General features: G+C 45.9%; 1 protein-coding gene across 2 annotated transcripts in view; it reads right to left on the bottom strand.

Moving 5' to 3' along the window:
• Positions 1 to 6281: 6281 nt before the first annotated feature.
• The window catches only part of Dntt (DNA nucleotidylexotransferase), a 37367-nt gene continuing 25068 nt past the window's right edge, over positions 6282 to 18580 (bottom strand). Inside the window, exons 9-11 of one of the 2 annotated variants that reach the window (XM_076834853.1) lie at positions 14608 to 14853; positions 10410 to 10493; positions 6282 to 6368 (exon numbers count right to left, since the gene is read on the bottom strand). In XM_076834853.1, the coding sequence (XP_076690968.1) occupies positions 6282 to 6368; positions 10410 to 10493; positions 14608 to 14853 (417 nt within the window). The remainder of the gene's footprint in view (positions 6369 to 10409; positions 10494 to 14607; positions 14854 to 18580) is intronic. The other variant, XM_076834854.1, reaches the window with a different exon arrangement.

Raw genomic sequence — 18580 nt, 5'->3', positions numbered from 1 at the left:
CCTCTCCTCCTCAGATACCTGGGATCCGCCAGTACCAAAGGCTTTCTCTTGCTCATTGGATGCCATGGTCCTTCCTGTCACATGGGACTTCTCTCTGCTTTTTCAGACACCATGGTCTTCCTACCAAATTATCTTTGCATGTATATTGATGAGATACAGCTGGAAATTCATGGAGGCTGAGGTAAATATAATTTGCAGGGCAGAGTACTGGAGAGGAAGGAGTTGCACAAAGACAGAACTCAGAGGTCTAAAGAGGGTCCTCCTTGTGTATTGACCTGAACATGCACATGAACAAACTACCCAAGGCTGGAAAAATAACCACGCAAAAGAATTATGGAGAACAAGACTCCCAAGCTCACACAGGACCAGGAACAGTGCCTGTTCCCAAATGGCAAGAGTAGAAAAAAATCAGGAAGCAGGTAGAATTCTGAGAAGAGTATTGTCTCAGTGCCAGGAAAGAACATTAACCCTACATTAAACTAGGGTAGGGCTGCTCTAGTCCTGCCTGAAAAAACTTAAAAGCAAGAAAAGGACACATCAAATTGTTTCCAAGTAACTTAACCACATCCAAGAACAAACCTCAAGAAAACTTACAGAAATATAAAAATATCCAGCTTACAACAGGGTACAATTCACAGCATTTAGAATCAGGTAGAAAATTATTAGGTATTCAGCAATTGACTGGACCAAAGTTGTGGCTCAGTGGTAGAATGCTTGCCTGGAATGTGTGAGGCCCTGCGTTCGATCCTCAGCACAGCATATAAATAAATAAATACATAAATAAAGTAAAAGATCCACTGATAACTAAAAAATATATATATTTTTTAAAAAAGAGGAATTGACATAGATGATCCAATTGGTAGACAAAGACACTAAAATATTTATAACTGTATTCCAAATATTCAATGATCTAGAGGAAAGATCGAGCATGTTAAGTAGAGACATGGGAGATGTTTTTAAAAATCCAACTCATATATTTAAGGATTAAGACTAGAATGTCTGAGGGGCTGGGGATATGGCTCAGTTGGTAGAGTGCTTGCCTAGCATGCACAAGTCCCTGGGTTCAATCCCCAGCACTACCAAAAACAAAACAAAACAAAAAACCTATAATGTCTGAGATGAAAAATATACTGAATGATAATACGCCATGGAAATGCAGAACACAAATGCATTGCAGGCTACGGTGCTAGTCAAGTTCAGGGTTACCACTGTGAGGGTCACTAGGTCTCCCTCACTTAGTACTTCAGAAATTTCTTGACAGAACACTATATTCTTGCTCTTGGATATAAATGCCAGCCTGTCTGAAATGACTGATTTGTTACTTTTACAGTCATAGGCTTACCTTTCTGAGAAGCAGTCCCCAGGGGCTGGAGCTATGGCAGGATAATCTGACTAATCTCTTTTAAATTTATAGCACTTTTTAGTTTTAAAAGCATTCTTTTATCTATTATTTTGTTTTATTTTTACGCCAACCCCAGGAAGTACATGGCATTGATGTTACTTTGCCAATTTTACCGATGGCTCTAGGAAGTGAATTTGATTGGTCCTGAAGACTGTAAAGCAATTTGTTTTGAAAGATGGCTTAAGTTTGCACAAAATGAATCAGTAAGAATAATGAGTTTAACTGGTAACTGGGAGAGTTCCGGGCTGCTACAGGGATGTACCTGTGGGTGGGAGGAATTTGAAATGCTTAGAGTGAATTTGGTTGAAAAAATTCATTTGAAATAGGCAAAAGCGATTCGAACTATGGCTCTCACTTTGTCCCTAAGAGATCAAGGTCAGTGAGTACCCTAAAGTCCTATAAATCTGCACTTAGCCTCCACAGAAGCTCTGGAGACATTTGACTGGGCCTTTGCCTCCTGTCCCCCACGCTGGCTAAATCCAGGAAGGCTGGAGTCCAAGACCCAAAACGCTGACTGCCTCAATCTCCATCACCTCCTTTTCTGACTCCAGGGGCTTGGGACCTTCTACAGAGGAAGACTGCAAGTAAAATACTGGCAGGGTACTCAACTGTCCTTTCCACAGAGGTATTATCAGCTTGTTCTTTTACCATCCCCAATCCAAAGGATCCCTAAATTATTCTTTAAACATTTTAGAGCATTACTTCATTTAATCCTCTGAAAGGTACAAACAAAGGAACCAGCATTTTATAGAGGAAGAAACCAAGTCTCAGAGATTAGGTAACTTGTCTTAGGGACAAGTTAAAAAATGTGCATTTTTTTAATAATATTGTCCAAAGTCACAGAGCTGGTAACTGGGGAAGACCAGCCTGTATACAGACTCTGTTAAATCCGAAAAATGTGTGTCATTAACTTGCTGTGTGACATTGAGAAGGTCCCTCCCTGTCTAGGGATCTTGGTGTGTCATCTGTAGAATGAGGGGGTTGGCACAGAAGGTCTTTAAGGTCCTGCTCTGCATTCTTGGTTTACTTGATCCACCAAGATCTGTATTTGCCTCCTAAGGTTCTTTTAATAGCCACTAGAGGGCACTCTGTTCATATAGTAGGAGGCACCAGGGATGGCTGAGTTCTGATTACCGAATTGATAAAATTCCTAACCTAGGGGCTGGGGTTGTGGCTCAGAGGTAGAGCACTCGCCTAGCATGTGCAAGGCCCTGGGTTTGATCCTCAGCACCACATAAAAATAAAATAAAGATATTGTGTCCAACTACAACTAAAAAAATATATTTAAAAAAAGTGAACAATAAATCCTTAAAAAAAAAAATTCTAACCTAGAGCAAAAAATCATATGCAATTTCAGCAGAGGGCATTTGTGGAATCCCCAACAGAGTGTCTCAAATAAGAAAGTAGCATTAGAATTTTTGAGGTTCTCTGATGAGGAAAATCGTGCATGGGGCTGTTGACTGGTGGAGACCTTCAGAGAATCAGAGCTGAGGAGTTGGTTAGTGAAGATAGGAAGGCCACCTGTATGCTCCCCAAAAGTTAGTCACCTGCTTTCCTCTTTCTCTCCCCATTCTCACCACATCCTCATGCCTCTGGAAATATTCCCTCCCTGCCTGCCCCTACACTGATCACTTTTCTAGCTTAGACAAGTATATTCACAAAAGGAAGCTTTATATCACCACCATAAGCAGAAAACTGTGACTTTTGTAACAGATTAAAATAAATGCCTTTATGGAATGTAAGCTTCATGTTTATAATAATAGTCAATTCTGACAATTTTGTTTACTGTTCTACACCTGTACTTAGAAAAATGGCTGCTCTCCATAAATATTTGTTGATTATATCAGCATAAAGATATTCATCTACATACTATCTAAAATAATATTGAATATTGTCCTTAGGAAACACAGGAGCAGCCAAAGGGCCAGGAGACTATCTCATGGATTGTGATCAGACGCTGTCCACAGGGAAGCAGTGGGAAGGTGGCCGGGTGTCGCTTACCCAGAGTCCACATGCCGGCTGCAGAGGGACAGGCCTGTGCAGCCTAGTTTTCCAAAAGTAGCCAGACATTCTTTTTTTTTTAAAATGTGCATTTTTTATAACGTTGTTGTATTTTTTTAATCTTTATTTATTTACACGTGGTGCTTAGGATCAAACCCAGTGCCTCACACATGCTAGGCACAGGCACGTGCTCTACCACGGAGCTACAGCCCCAGCTCCGGGGGGGGGGGGGGGGGGGGCGATGTGTATTTTATCTAGTTTTAAATACTGGTCACTATTTTTAAAAATCCCTAAAACATAGCAAAGACCAAACACAACACACCTGTGGGCTGTTTTAGCAGAGGGGCTGCCAGTCTTTGACCTTTATTATCCATCACAAAACTCCTTTCCCTCTTTCAAGTTTCACGGGTATGAGAGAAGTCTTGGGAAGATCCTTTCCAAAAGTCTGTTCCAAACAGGAAAGTTTTGGCTCAGCTGCCTCTTGACTGTAGAACACGGGGGTCCTTCCTCGCCTCTGCACTTACTTGGACAGCTGCGGAAGATTCAAATCCTCCCATTCTTTAAAACCGGCTGGGATCTGTCCTCTGTGAAGTCATCCCCAGCCTCCCCAGCCTGGAGGGACAACCCGGGACACCCTAGAGCTTCTGTCCTGTATCGTCCTATCCAGGCAATTGCTCCTCTCCTCCAGGTGACAGCTCCCTTACTTCTGCACTAACCAACCCTGTTTTTCTCTATCATTGTCATTTTTCTGTTCATTCTCCTTGTTTTCCAGACCTCTCCTCTGAGAGGATATTGATTTATTGAAGAAGAAAGCTGAATTCTAAATATCGATCCCTGACGGCCCTGGTCTGTGACTGACCCTGCATGCTGACTCCTCAGTGGGCTTTGAGGATGTAGTTTCTCTGGTAACCGAGATGGTGAGGGTGCCTGTGGGTAGACTCTGAGGGGGCCAAGCAGGTGGGCATCTCTGCCCCAGGCCACACCTCCCAGCCTCCCAGAATTGTGCACCTATTATCCTTGGTACCCCCGTTTCAGTTTCACCTCGACCACAGCCAGTCTTGCATGGAGAAGCTGCCTGGCCAAAGCCCTCCAAAGAAGAGCTCCCGGGTGTATTCACCTGCACACACCCAGGCTCGCACCCAACCTGTCTGACTGGACACACAGTGCACAGCTGACCCACGGGCAGCCTGCCTACGGGCTATGGCCACTGGTCAACCCATGACCCATCAGGCCTAGATTAAACTGGCTCTATTTCTCTGCCTCAGAAAATAGAAATAGGAGTTTCAGGGAGTGAGGGACAAAGCTGAGGGAGTCCCCAGGGCCCCTGATGGTCTGCGGGAGTGGCTGGTCCTAGCTGTCTCATCCAAGGTGTGATTCTCAGCATGTCCAGCTGTGCTCCTTTGTCAACCCTTGGTTCCATGAGATCATTGTCCCAGGTCCCCTTTAAGCCTGCTGGGATGTCTAGAGGAGCTTTGATTCGAGTGTCCTTCTGCATACATTAGCTCATGTGGTCCGAGGTGCTCCACGACTTCAGGCAGGGGGTCTGGATCTCACCACATTAACAGGACTGTTGCAATCATTCCCTTACTTCCCCAGGAGTGTGGGTTGTTCTTGCCTTGCATATATTTAAGTTCCATCCTCCAGCCACTCCCTGACCCTGTCCCAGGGCATTCTGTTAATGCTGTGGGGCTGGCTTAGGGGAGTAACATTACCCAGGAAGGAGCCTGGGTAATGTTGGTTAAACCATAATGGGGAAACACACACACACAGAGTGGGGTCTGGTGAACTGTGGAGCCCTGATGTGACATGCACTATCTGACCACAGGAACGTGAATTCCCAAGAAGGTGAATCTCCACCGAAGCCGGTTCTGCTGGGGGCCTCCCGCCATCCTCAGGACCACCTCGTTTCCCTTTTCTTCCCTCTCGTGGCTTCTTCAACGCTTCCCTCTGGCTTCCCTTTCTTGAATATGGGTTAATGGTCATCAGAGTTGCCTCCAGCTTTTCTGCCGGCTGAGGACCCCAAACCTGGGACAGATGCCTTTTAGGTCCTTCAGACCACAGGGCCTAGTCTGTGCCCTCTTGAAGGGAACAGCAGTCAGAAAGAGTTTGGCACTTGGAAGTTCCAGAGGCTCCCTCCCTTCCCTTGGGTGCCCTGAGATAAAGAACCTAAGGAGATCACCTTCCTGAGAAAGACTCCAACGTGAAAAAAGGAGGGAACTATTCCTTAGGTGGTGTGGGACACTGCAATTCCTTCTGATGGAGAGCAGGGAGAATCTACCCGTGACGTGGTCCTGTGCTGGGACACTTAGAGCCCAGCTCCATGGTGGTGGGAGAGCTGCTGGCTTTGAACTACACTGAGCCAATCAGCGGTCAGCACCAGTTCCTCCTGAAGCTCCAGAAGGAGCCCAGAGTCCCCCTTGGAGCCTCTGCACGTTCTAATTAAGCCAATTTGTCCCCTAAGAGAAACCACAAGCTCTTTATTATTCCATTATTTCACTTGTGTTTAGAAACATTTTATGATAATTGAGTGAAGAAGACACCATCATCCCATTTTCTCCTATTTTTATTGAAGATATCCAGTATTACAGCTACGCTGAGGGCAAAGTGGGTTTTGAGCGGTTCCTTGGTGGGTCACAGTGACAAACCCATTTCTTTTGAAAAATGCATTGTGAATTCTAAGCCCTGGTTGCACAAAAGGTCTGTTATACCCGTTACCACATGCTTCCTTATCATGTCTCTAAAGCAGCTTATTTCTAGTGGCAATCTGTATTTCAGAAAGTGCTAAGAATTCCAAACTTTCTTAAGGAATCCTTTACAAATATGAAGCATAATTTATTTAACCTGAAAAGAACCGGAACAAAATGTTGGTAACTTTTTCCTAGGCATTTCTTTCCCATGGTTCAATGTAATCCAATCCCAGATGTGCAAAAATTTCTTCTTCACTTTCTGCTTTGAGAAATATCCTCTGAAAACATAACAAGAAATAATGTGCATTCAGTTATTTTTCTTAAGCATCTCAGTGCAGACACAGTGAAAATGTGACTTGTAAAACTCTTATTAGAATGGATTATTACAAAATACTTTGCTTCTGAATATATAAGCCATTGTAACTAGTTTCTGTAAATTTTACATTTTTATCCAAGAATATGATTGTTATAGTTTGGATGTGAGGTGTCCCCCAAAATCTCACATGTGAGACAATGCAAGAAGGTTCAGAGGAGAAATGATTGGCTTGTGAGAGTCTTAACCTAATCGGTGAATTAATCCCCTGATTAGGATTAACTGAATGGTAATTGAAGTGGTAGGGTGTGACTGGAGGAGGTTGGGAATTGGGGCCGTGGCTTTGGGGTATATATTTCTATCTGGCAAATGGAGACCTCTCTCTCTCTCTCTGCTTCCTAATCATCATGTGAGTTGCTTCCTTCAGCCACACTCTTCCACCATGATGTCCTGCCTCACCTTGAGCCCGAGGAATGGAGCCTTGGTGAAGGTGCTCCCCCTCCCACTGTCTTGATAAGGTCACAGTGAGGATGAGTGCTGGCAAAGCTGGGCTAGTGGGAAACCGAAACCAGAAGACCCTTTTTTATGTAATTGGGACTTTTCGTTTTCATGCTCATATTCCTGACAGGAAGCATGAGTATGCTTAATGCCAAACCAAATTAAATTTCCGATGGCTAGGACATAACAGGTAGCTCGTGCCTTGAAGGCTGTTCTACTACCTCTTAGTATATCGAGGATAAAATAGAGGGCTGCTCTACTATCTCAGCACATTGAGGACAAAACTGATAATGGACAACAATCATTCTCCAAAAGGTCATGAGAATTTTAGGTACCACATTGATTATATCAACTAAGAACCCAAACCCGTATTTCAGGCCTCTTAGAAAGTCTAATCATTATGCTTATTGCACAAAGCCCACCATATGTAGTTTTGTTTGTTAAGGGAAAGTTATGTTATACACTTAGCAAAGTTAAGGCAAATAAAGATACATTTTCCCCTTTTCTATAAATCCTCTTTTACCTCACATAGGGACCTATGATGAGCATAGTTAATATTGGCAGTAAGTGGACTGAGGTTCAGAACTTTCGTTTCAGTGAGAGAGATTACAAAGATATAAGCAATAGTGCACCTTGTCTAAGAAACAAAGAAACTCTTTGAGAAAGCAGCCCAACCAGTTTTATGAGAATGAATTTAGAAATTAATTAAAGTAGCTTTATAAGACATATTTTTAGAATAATGTTAGAAATATTATTTTATTTAGATACTTAAGTTTAGAATTCTTAAGTTTTTAGCTGTATGGGTTCTTAAGATGCTCTAAGAATAGTTTATAAACTTTAGTATAAGATTTAAGGGTGTTGGGTGTTGGGTGCAGAGCAGGCTGAACTGTGTCTGCAGGGCAGGCTGAACAGATGTTGGCTGCAAGATAGTCCACACACTCAAATCCCCCTCTATCTGGTCCTTTATCACCTGTTTGCCTCAAGTCTGAACATTCAACCCCACTCAAGGCTGAACACCTAACCTCCCCTTGGGCCAACAAGGCAGCTTGCAGACCCAGAGGCCCCATTAGATTTGGGCTATAAAAACTCCCTCCTGCCAGGCCCCCCCCTCTTGCTCTCTCTCTCTTACTCTCTTTGTTTCTCTTGCGTGCGCTCTCTGTCTCTCTCTTGCTCTTGCTCTTGCTCTTTCCCTCTTCATCTCTCCTCTTCTCTTCTCTCTCTCTCTCTCTTTCCTTCTTTCTTTTCTCTTTGTTGCACCGCTGCAATAAAGATCTTTTGGTTGCTCCGAGTGTTGTGGTCACTTTTCTTTCAAAGGGGACTTCTTTAGATGGGAATTTTAGATTGGAAATAAAGTACAGATGTACTTTAAACTTAAAGGTTAATAACAGGTTAAGAGACTTAGAGTCTGGTTATGTAGTTTGGCATCTGTCAATAAGAAAATAGTACATCTTGGGAAAAAATAGTACATCTTGGTAAAATCTGAAAAATGCACATTAGTGACGCATTTTATTAATGATTTTGTACCCATAATAAGGAAACGTCACAACCTGGAAAAATGTAAATTGATGTCAAATTTTTCTATACCCCTAATGATTGTTAAGGAAATGTCACATCTTGGCAAAATTTAGAAATTGTATAATTAATGACATATTCTGAATCCACAATGATGAGAAAAATTGTAATAAATGACCCAGAGAAAGCTGCATTAGAGCTCTCTCTCTCTGGAGATTGCTCCAATGGAATGACTCCTGTCTCATCCTTTGCGCTACTTATCATAGGAACCCCCGGACCCCTGGACCTCGCTGGGGCAGAACCCCCGGCAGAGCCTGATGTCTATAGACTGAGACCTCCAAAACTATGAGCCCCCAAATAAACTTTTCCTCTCCTGAAATTGTTCTTGCTGGATCTTTTAGTCAGAGTAGTGAAAAAGCTGACTAAAACAATTATACTTAGTGAATTAAGATAAAGTTGTGACATCTTTCTATTCAAGCAAAAGGCATTAGCAGTTCTTAACATCTGTTCATTAGAACCACCAGATGGAGCTGTTTTTTTTTTTTTTTAAATTGAAGTTTGAACCACATCCTGTCCAAAGAAATTGAAGCTTCAGGAGAGGTCCTGTCATCTCTCTATTTAAAAGTTCTGGATAATTCTAATGTGCAGTCAGAATCATGTGCTGCTAGTACTTACAGGACACTTAACTACTAAGTGTTGAGTTCTCTAGTTTCTGCACCTGTTCCCAACCACACCAGGCTCCCACCCCATGATCTCTTCAAGACCGAGCACTGCTCTCTTCCTCCACGTATCTTCTTGCAAATAGCACAGTTCTGGGCACATAGAAGGTACCTGTTTGCTTAGATTATTTATTATGTATTAATTTGTCTTTCTAAATTATATCATATTAATCTATCTCCACTCACATGCTCAGCTTCTGGGGGTTCCCTGCTAGCACCTACAGCTCCTTCTCTGTGAGCAGCACTTTGAGTTTCTATGGGAAATCCCCTCTCTCTACTCTCAATTCATGAAAGTCAGATGGAGTTGCTCTCACCTCCAGGGAGAAGCACACAGCACAAGCCTGGCCATCAGCTAGGATTCTTGCTGGTACTATTAAGAAAGAGATTCTGCTCTGTTGGAGAATGGGACTCATGGAAAAAGCTGGCCTGAGAATGAATATAACATTACAGGATGCCTGCCTGAGCACCTGGATACGGCTGCACCTGAAGCCAATGTTACCCCTAGACACTGCAGTAAGCAACCTAGTTCCCTTTCCTTTGCCTGTTCATACTGAGGCATACTGAAACTGAGGCATCCCTAACTAAATACATCTCATTTGGACTATCAACTCCTAGAGGGCAAGGACCACTGCTTCTAGTTATTTTGTCATCTTCCCCTTCAGAACCTAGTGTTGTGTGCTTGACTGCTATAAGAGCAGACTGTGGTGCTCCTGATTATAACAGTTGAATCTTGGGTGTTTCATAATCCATGTAGTAATGTAATCCTGAGGCATGAATGGGATCATGATCACAGCAAGGCTAGTGTGCATGGCGCACGAGTCACATACCTGGTGAGCCTAGCCAACTGCCCATCTCCCTCTCTGGGCAGCTCTGTCTCTCTCCTTTATCCACTCAGTATGCTACTGCTTCTGCATTTGCAGGGTAATCAGGGGTGTTTGTGATTTGTAGGGATCCCAGGTTTTCTTTGAGGCCACTCACTACAAACACCAAGGACATAGCAAACCCAATATGTTCACTGCTCCCCTGGCTCTAGGGGCTACTTTAGCTTTTTTTTTTTTTTTTTTGAGTCCAAAGACCCTGAGTTGCACTCTGGGCCAGGTGGGGGCTGTCAGCTGTGGGGGGTGTTTTCGGCTGCTCTCTACTGTGATCAGCTGGGAATGGGACATTCATAGCAAATTAATGATTCCTGGACACTAAAATCAGCCCAGGGAAAGTGCTCAGGGGGCCAGTCTTAGGGACAAGGACCCGAGTTTCCCATGTCAGGAAGGAAGCACTACCTTGGTTTTGTCATACAGAGCATGGTTATCCAGGATCATCTTCCGCTCGTGTGTGGCATAGCGACGGAGGTCTCTCTCAAACTGCTGGAAAGTGATAACGAGAACAAATTAACGTCATGTCCAAAATGTCTTCCGTATTCACCGTTTAGAGATGGCTGAGACCCTCTAGTGAAATATCCATCTCCACTAAATGTTCTCAAAGTGATTTTTCTCTCCTAGGGAGAAACTGATGGCAGAGCTCTGTGCTCCCATGAGCACATTGGACTGTAAGCTCGGTGAGAACAGGAACCTGATGTATTTTGCATTCCTTAGGCAAATAATGCCTCATGTGTAGAAGTGAATACTGGACCAGGTTTAAGATAAATAATTTTACTTTAAAATTTGAATATTATTATTGTAAAAGAGAACAAGGAGTCAGGGATCACATTCCAGGATTCTTGTCCCTACCTGGCTGTGTATCTCTTGGCAAGTCACCCAGCCTCTCTGAATCTTGGTTGGTCAAAGGATGGAGGAGAGGCATGATAAATTCCTCTCTGGCTTTACCATTTCCTCTTACTAAGATTCTGTGAAGTCACCTGTTCCAGAATGGCTTCTCTTATAATCAGGAGTTGGGCTCTGAGGCTTCAGGGAGCAAAACCCGCAAAACCCAAAGCCTAAGAGAACAAGAGAGCTTTGGAAACGGGATTAATGAATAGCGTTTGTGAAGCTGGTTTTCCTGAGAAGCTAAGGTCTATAAATTTTGTCCTTGGAACGCCTGAGGTAACTGTGCCCTCTAGTGGCAACAGATGAGTTCCTATCAGGGAAGCAGGCTGTCCCTGGCTGAGAAGACAGTTCAGCAGAAGTCCTGGCTGGAGATGAGGCCAGACTTGTGGAAGAATTGGGGAGAAGCAGATTCCGGTGCGTAGACATGTCTGTGAAGGTTCAGGAGTGCTGCTTGGCTCACCGCCTTCCCACCACCCAGCCCTGGCCACTGTCCTTCCTCTCCCAGCCTTAGCTGGGTTGTGTGCCTCACACCTGTGGACGGGCAGCAGCTGGAGAGACTGGAGGTGGAGGTGAGGCCAGGGCAAGTGGAGTTGATGAGGGGCTATCTCGGATCCCCCGCCCTGCTGTTTGGGTGTTTGGGTGACAGATGTATTCCCGAGCTCCTCTGTGAAAGCCTGAGGAGCAGTTTCCATACCCCATTAGGAATTACACTGTGTCTGCCATTTGGAGATTAATGAAATTATTAACAAATATTTGATGAGTTACAGCTGTGTTCTGGGTGCTTGGAATATGAACAGTGAACAAAAGAAAGACAGTGTGCCCTGGTAGAGCCTAGAATCTAGCAGAGGCCATAGATAATTTACAGTAGCAGAGGAAATAAGTTAATTATGGGATACGTTAAAAATAAGTGTTAGCTGGGCGTAATGGTGCATGCCTGTAATCCCAGCAGCTCGGGAGGCTGAAGCAGGAGGATCGGGAGTTCAAAGCCAGCCTCAGCAAAATCAAGGTGCTAAGCAACTCAGTGAGACCCTGTCTCTAAATAAAATACAAAATAGGGCTGGGGATGTGGCTCAGTGGTCGAGTGCCCCTGAGTTCAATCCCCAGTACCAAAAATAAATAAATAAATAAAGTAAGTGCTGTGAAACAGGCAGGGCAAGGATGTTATGTTTCAGGTATCAAAAGGTGCACATTGGTAGACGCAGTCGTGGCACAGTCTGACTGTATCATTGTTCCAACAGACTGCAGAGTTTGGGCTGTTTCTTAGCTGTTGCATATGTGTGTGGAAGTTGTGCACTGTGAAGCTTTAGACAGCACAGTTATGTGAGCTCTTTGTAGATTTTTCATGTTTATTATGACAATTTTAGGGCAAATGGAAGTAAGGTATCTTAAGGAAAAGATACTTTTTTAAAGTAGGTACCTGACTATAATAATTTGTGTGCCTCCTCCCAACATGTGACATAAACATACATGATCCATACTTTCGAAGAAATTCCAATTGTTGTGGTTTAGATCTGAGGTGTCCACCAAAAGCTCACGTGTGAGATCATGTAAGAAAGTTTAGAGGTGAAATCCTCGGGTTACGAGAGCCTTAACCTCATCAGTGCATTAGTTAATCCACGGGGGTGGATTAACTGGGAGGTAACTGTAGGCAAGGTGGGATACGGCTAGATGGGGCGGGTCACTGGGGGCGTATCTTTGGTGCTTGTCTTTCCTCCCTGGTGAGTGGAGCCCTCTCTCTGCTTCCTGGTGGCCATGTCCTGGGTGGCTTTCCTCCATCATCCCCTTTCACCAGGATGTTTTGCCTCCCCTCAGGCCCACAGCTATGGAGTCAGCTGTCTATGGACTGGGACCTCTGAAACTCTGAGCCCCAAATAAACTTTTCCTCCTCTATGTTGTTCTTGTCAGGTCTTTTGCTCATAGCAACAAGAAACCTGACTAAAACACCAGGAAATAAAGCCAGGCTGACCAGCCCAGCAGACCTGCTTGGAAGAAATGTGATTCAGGGGAAAACAGACGTTTCTCTTGATTTTTAACTAATGAACTTCATGCACCATCTAGAAAGCATACCATACCTGGGTGGCTTCAGAAAACCTCAGCTTCGTGTGTTCCTGCAGATGGACCCTGTTCAGGAAATCCTTGGGCCCAAAGATCACAAGGAAGCTTTGTGGTAGTTACTATCCCTGGGCTGAGGTGACATTAGACTGGACCCCGGAATTTTAGACTAGACCAATCCTAGTTGCTCACCAACAACTGTTCCAACTAACCTGTTCCCTTTATCCCCTGGGGACAGAGCACCATATGAGAGCCAGTAGAGGTCAGCAAAACACACCATAAGTGTGTCACTTAAGTGACAGAAAGGTTATAAAGATCATCACAAATTAGCCCAGCTTTATATATGCTGAGCCCTTGGCACATTATAAACTCATGCAGCATCTCACTTAACCCAGGTGGCAGCAGGGCTATGAGGTGGGCATCGCTGTTACCAAGGACAGATGGGCAACTAGGGTTTTGAGAGGTTTAATAACTTGTGTAGTCACCTTGCTACAATCTAGGTGAGTTTGGTGTTCTGCCAGTGTCCTGTAAAACCAATATCCATAATTTCTGAGAACTCTTGAGAAAAGAGACCAGAATGTGCTGAAAACATTTTATCTTAAAAACAAACTAAGCAAAGGGCACCGGTTTTAGCCTGTGAATCCCAACCGGCATGATCTTGTGTGACCTTGCAAAGATTTCCTTTTGGTTCTGTACCCTTTCTCAACAGACTCTGTATTCCTAAAGATTTATGTCTTCCAGACAAACTACATTTATGATGTATCTTTCATTCGTTTTTCCTTTTTGTGTGTGTGTGTGTGAATGAAAGATGCATTTCATTGCTGGTTGACATTTTTTGATTAGGATAAGAAATCTCAGGGCTAAGACCCTGTGCTGAGATAATTCCAGCCCAAAGCAAAGACACTGGAATTTAATTCTAACTCAAAGACAATTCATTTACATATTGCAGTTCATTAGTATAAAACTTTCCATTTCATTCCAGACAACAAATGGGTGCTTTGGGAAACAGGTGCAAGAGTATGAAGAGCACATGTCACAGCGACTCAGCCCATGGTTCCCTCTCCTGTGAGCATAAAATGATGGGAGCTGGGAGCTGCTGTTTATCCAGTACTGACCACACACCTGGTGCTGCTGGGCTTTGAGAGCATCATCTCCAAATCTCTGGAACCTAGGGAGGTAGCCAAGGTCATGACCCTCATTTCCTCTATGGGAAGACTGAGTGCAAGATCACCCAGCTGGTAGGAGGCGGAGCAGGGTGAGTCCAACCCAAGCTCTTCACCACCTGCTAGTCTCCACTTTGGGGCAGGGCTGCTTCCTTGGTCTCATGCCTGAGCTCTCAGAATCAGCTGGGGGGCTTTTCAAACGTCATCTCCAGAGTTCCCAAGTTAGTAAGTCTATGTGGGGTGGAAGGTTTACAAGTCTAACCTGTTCCCAGGTGAGGCTGCAGCTGCTGCTTTTGGGATCATACATCAGGAATCACTGTTCTAAGTGAACCTGTCTGGCATGACCGTGTGTGGGTAGAATGCCTGATCTAGAGGTTTCTGGGCCCAGTACAACACTGGCACCCCATCCTCCTGCTGTCATCTCTCCTCTGGGCCCCAGCAGAGCTGGCCTACATGTTCTGGAAGGCCAACATCATCCTGTGGGTCCATGTAGCACTTACCCGGGAGCCGGTCCATCCCAGCAGGGCGAAGGCACGGCGCTCATAGGGGCACATGACCAAGTCCACACGGATGGCCTTCCAGTTCTTCCCTCCCTGCTGGCTGGCCTTGTCACTGTCCACTCTCTGATGGTGCAATTTTAGAATCAGAAAGCACTTTTGAAAATGATCTAGAGCATCCACCTTCCTGCTAGGCGTCTTGAGCTTTTCAAATGTCGACTCCACAAGGTCACAGTATAAAAGTAATCCCTGAAAGAAATGACAAGACATCAGGAAGGTCGCCAGGGGAGTCTGCGATCTTATAGCAGGCTCTTGACCAAACCTTTACAGGGCTGAACGGAGGCAGGGGTATTTTTGTCCTTGCATCCAGAGTCCACCTGGCACAGTAGGAGAGGCAGCTGAGTGAGCGAGGGTCTTATCCCCCCTCTGCAGAAAAAGAATTTAGCCACCAGAGAGACTGAGTTCCAAAGCCACTTAACAGCAAAACCTTGAGAGAGTTTGCCTCCCTCCTTCTGACTCTTCAGCCAGTGCTGAGATTCCCCTCTCTCCTTGAAAGACAAACCAACCATTAAAAAAAAAAGCCATGCTGCTGCCAGGTGGGGTCGCTTTGAGATCGTGTCCCCATGCTATATGATGATGATCAGGTTGAAGTGGATCAAGGTTTGTGGCTGGAGGCTCAGCTCCACTTTGGGGTAGGGTGACTTGCTATTTTCGGCAGCACTGAGGCTGCTTTGTCTCTTGCCTGCCTCCGAGCAAGTGGGGGCAGAAGTAGACAGTTCATCTGAAGTTGCCTCCTTAGAAAACTACCAAGTGATTCTGGGACATGGCCAGGCAAGTTGCCATCTGCTCCCTGGGAGTTCTTCACAGCACAGGACAGAGGAGGGGAAGAGAGAGGCAATTTTCATTATTTTTGGACATGCTTTCCATTTCTTTTGCAGATCTCCAAGAGCCACTGTTTCCATTGAGAGGAGAGTTTTTCCTTTGCCATCTCGGGAGAGGGCAGCTTAGCAAGAATAAAGGCCCTGCGAGGGTTGAGGAGGGAGCTCTGCCATTGGAAGGAACCTCTGGGTGGGGGATGAATGCTGACTTAGGTGACCTCCAACCACCAGCCCATTAAAATGCTTTTCAATGAAACTTACTAAAACAGGTACATTATAGCTGACTTTCATGTACATTTGAATATGTAAATTTGAAAAGCAAGTTATTAAAACATTAGCAAGCTTCCCGTTGAAGCCAGATTTGTAATAACATCTACCTTCCTTTCAAAAAACACCTGCAACGCTGGCTTCCTAGGAGTGAATTGTACTGCTGCTCTTGCCAAGGTGGTGACATGTAGCTGGTAACAGATGGGCAGCCATCCTTGGTGACTTTGTCTTGAGTTTTGCAAGGCTTTCGGGAAGGCCTCCCCTGAGTGAGATGCCCCCTGCATGTCGGGTTCTGTCTGCAGCAGGGTGTAGTTGTCAGCATATATGCAATCCCTCATGTGGACTTCAGTTTTCTTCTTCTGGGATTTTGGTTGTCTATCTCTGTGTCCTGTAGTTCCCTGCCTCGTCCCCCATTTCTTCTCTCCTATGAAAATTCCTTTTAAGGGTTGGACTCTGGCTTCCCCATCAATACCCACGGGCCACCCGATTTCCACACCAGCATGACCTTCTTTTCCCACTGGAAACGGAGAGTCCTGACTAGGAAAGAGGCATTTCCCTGCTCCTTCCTCCCTGTCCCCAGGGGACAGAGCAGCCAGATCTCAGGGTAAGGAGAGCTAGAGAAGGTGGGACATGCTTAGCAGAGCCTGAGGTCCCTTCCCACCCTTTGCTTTCAATCTTCTCCAGCTCCTCAGCAGAATCAGCGCCCCCTATTCAAAGTCAAATCAGCTTCTCAAAGTGAAAACAGTGTCCTCCAGATTGTTTCCAAGACCCCTGCTGATATCAAAGTCTACAGATGAGCCCCTGCTATAGAGGAGTGTAAAATTTGCATATCACCTAGCCCATCCTCCCATGCACTGTAAATCTGTTCTAAATCACTTATAAGACCTACTATATGAATGTTAGGTGAAGGGTTGTCACAGGGAGACACGACATGAAAAAATTCTGCATGTGCTCAGCACCAATGCAGTTTTTCTGTTAATATTTCCTTCCAGGGTTGGTTGGATCCTGGGATACAGAAGCTGAGGTTATGGAAAGCGGATTTACACTTTTTTACTTCCTAGCGATCTGGATCACCCAGCAGTGCCACAAGCTGGAGATGTGGTGGCAGGGAACAGTTAGAGGCCCTGTACCCAAGGTCCTGATCACCAGGTGTGACCCTTAACCAGAGTTGGCCAGTGTCCTTTCCTTGGCGTGAACTACACATGGTCAGTGTTAGAATTCAGGCGAATGAAGTCTTTGGCAAGGGCTATCCCTCCCCAAAGGTTGAGACTGTCAAGCTCTTTGCCTTCTCCCGTCTCATCTCCCACCACGGAACTTTCTGCCAGGGCAAAATTTAGAATCATCGGAGGTGGCTCAGGTGATGTCCTTGGGCTGTTCCTGCTAAACACCTGGAGGGTGCGCAGCCTGTGCAGGAGTACGCGATGTGTGCCTGCGAGGCTGTGGTCTTTATCATCCTGAAAGTGTAGTTTGGGTTAAGAAGAGGCAGAGGCAAAAGTTAAATATGGAGAACTGGGGGGCAGGCCTGGAGCTGCGGGGGTGTGGTCAGAACCGCCCCGCCCCTTCTCCCTGCTGTCAAGCTGTCAGTGAGTCGGTGAGTGGCGGGGAGGGAGCTGCGTCCCTCATCCACCCCAGGGTCAGGCTCTCAGGCAGAGTGCAATAAGCTACAGCGTTTGGGGGATCCTGGTAACCGCCACATTTGTTTAGCACTGGCCCTTTCTCGGGACCTTGCCCGTGCCTTCTGCAGTTCTCTCAGTCCCCCATTAGCGAGGAGAGAGGCTTGTCATCCTGCTTTAGAGACTGAGGGAAGTGGAACGTGGAAGATTAGGGAGCCACCCCAGGTGGAACAGCGAGGAGCTGGCGGGGTCCCCTGTGCTCAGGCCTCGCATTTAAAACACACATGGCTGCTTGGGGACGGCAGTATGACAGTCTTGAAACCCGGGAAGGACCAAGGGAAAGAGGGCTCCCACTGCCACCTCCCCTCCCATCCCAGTCTCAGCATGAGGAGGGGTGTCCACAAGCACAGGTCAATGGGTCCCCTTTACAAGGATGCAGGTGGGCAGGCAGGCAGCCTCAGCCTGAGGGTCCAGCGCTGTGCCCCTTCATCTGTCGGGGGAAACCTTTCCTCTTTACACCCACGCAGAGTAGCAGCCAGAGTAGGTAGCTCTTCCTTGTCCTGATGTCCCCAGGTGGAGCCTACTGTGTCCACGCTCAAGGACCCCTGTTAGACTGTGTCCAGTGTCCTGAGAGGGACCCAAGGAGAGACTCACAAGCAAATGTGGCTCTGGTTCCACAGTTGGGTCTTCACTTCCAGTGTCCATGGCTCTGGGTCTGTGTGTTTCTAGCTCTCATTTTCCCTTATCTGAGGTCTCCTCTCGCTGGCATATCAGAGAGCTCAGTCCACACCTCACAAATACCATCCACTGAGAAAGAATGAAGCCGCACCAGAACAACACCAGCCCAGCCTCCTTGGCTCACTTGCTTTGCAGGGTGGGGCCCTCTGGTCTGTCTGTGACATGGGGCTCTCACTAAGTGGGACAGGAGTCAGGGCCTGCAGTGGCCACAGGGTTAGCTCAGCTGGGGTTTCTCCACGGGGCATGGGCCAGCCTGTCACAGGCCTGGTTTTGTCAGCGGGTGAGGGCTCTGAGCCATGACCTCTGCTGAGCCCAGCTTGCCTTCATTCACTTCCTCCTTCCCATCCAGCACAAAGTCCAGGTGGGAACAGAAGAGCTAGGAATTCAGGCACAGCAACTCCCCTTACACCATGTGATCCTGGTCAGAGTGGTCCTGCTGCAGCTCTAGCTTGTGGCTCTCCTGGCACTTCCCTGGCTTTC

Source organism: Callospermophilus lateralis, chromosome 15 (assembly GCF_048772815.1).
Source record: "Callospermophilus lateralis isolate mCalLat2 chromosome 15, mCalLat2.hap1, whole genome shotgun sequence".
NCBI lineage: Eukaryota > Metazoa > Chordata > Mammalia > Rodentia > Sciuridae > Callospermophilus > Callospermophilus lateralis.
Note: the sequence above shows the minus strand (reverse complement) of the source record. Positions and strands in the feature narration are given on the sequence as shown.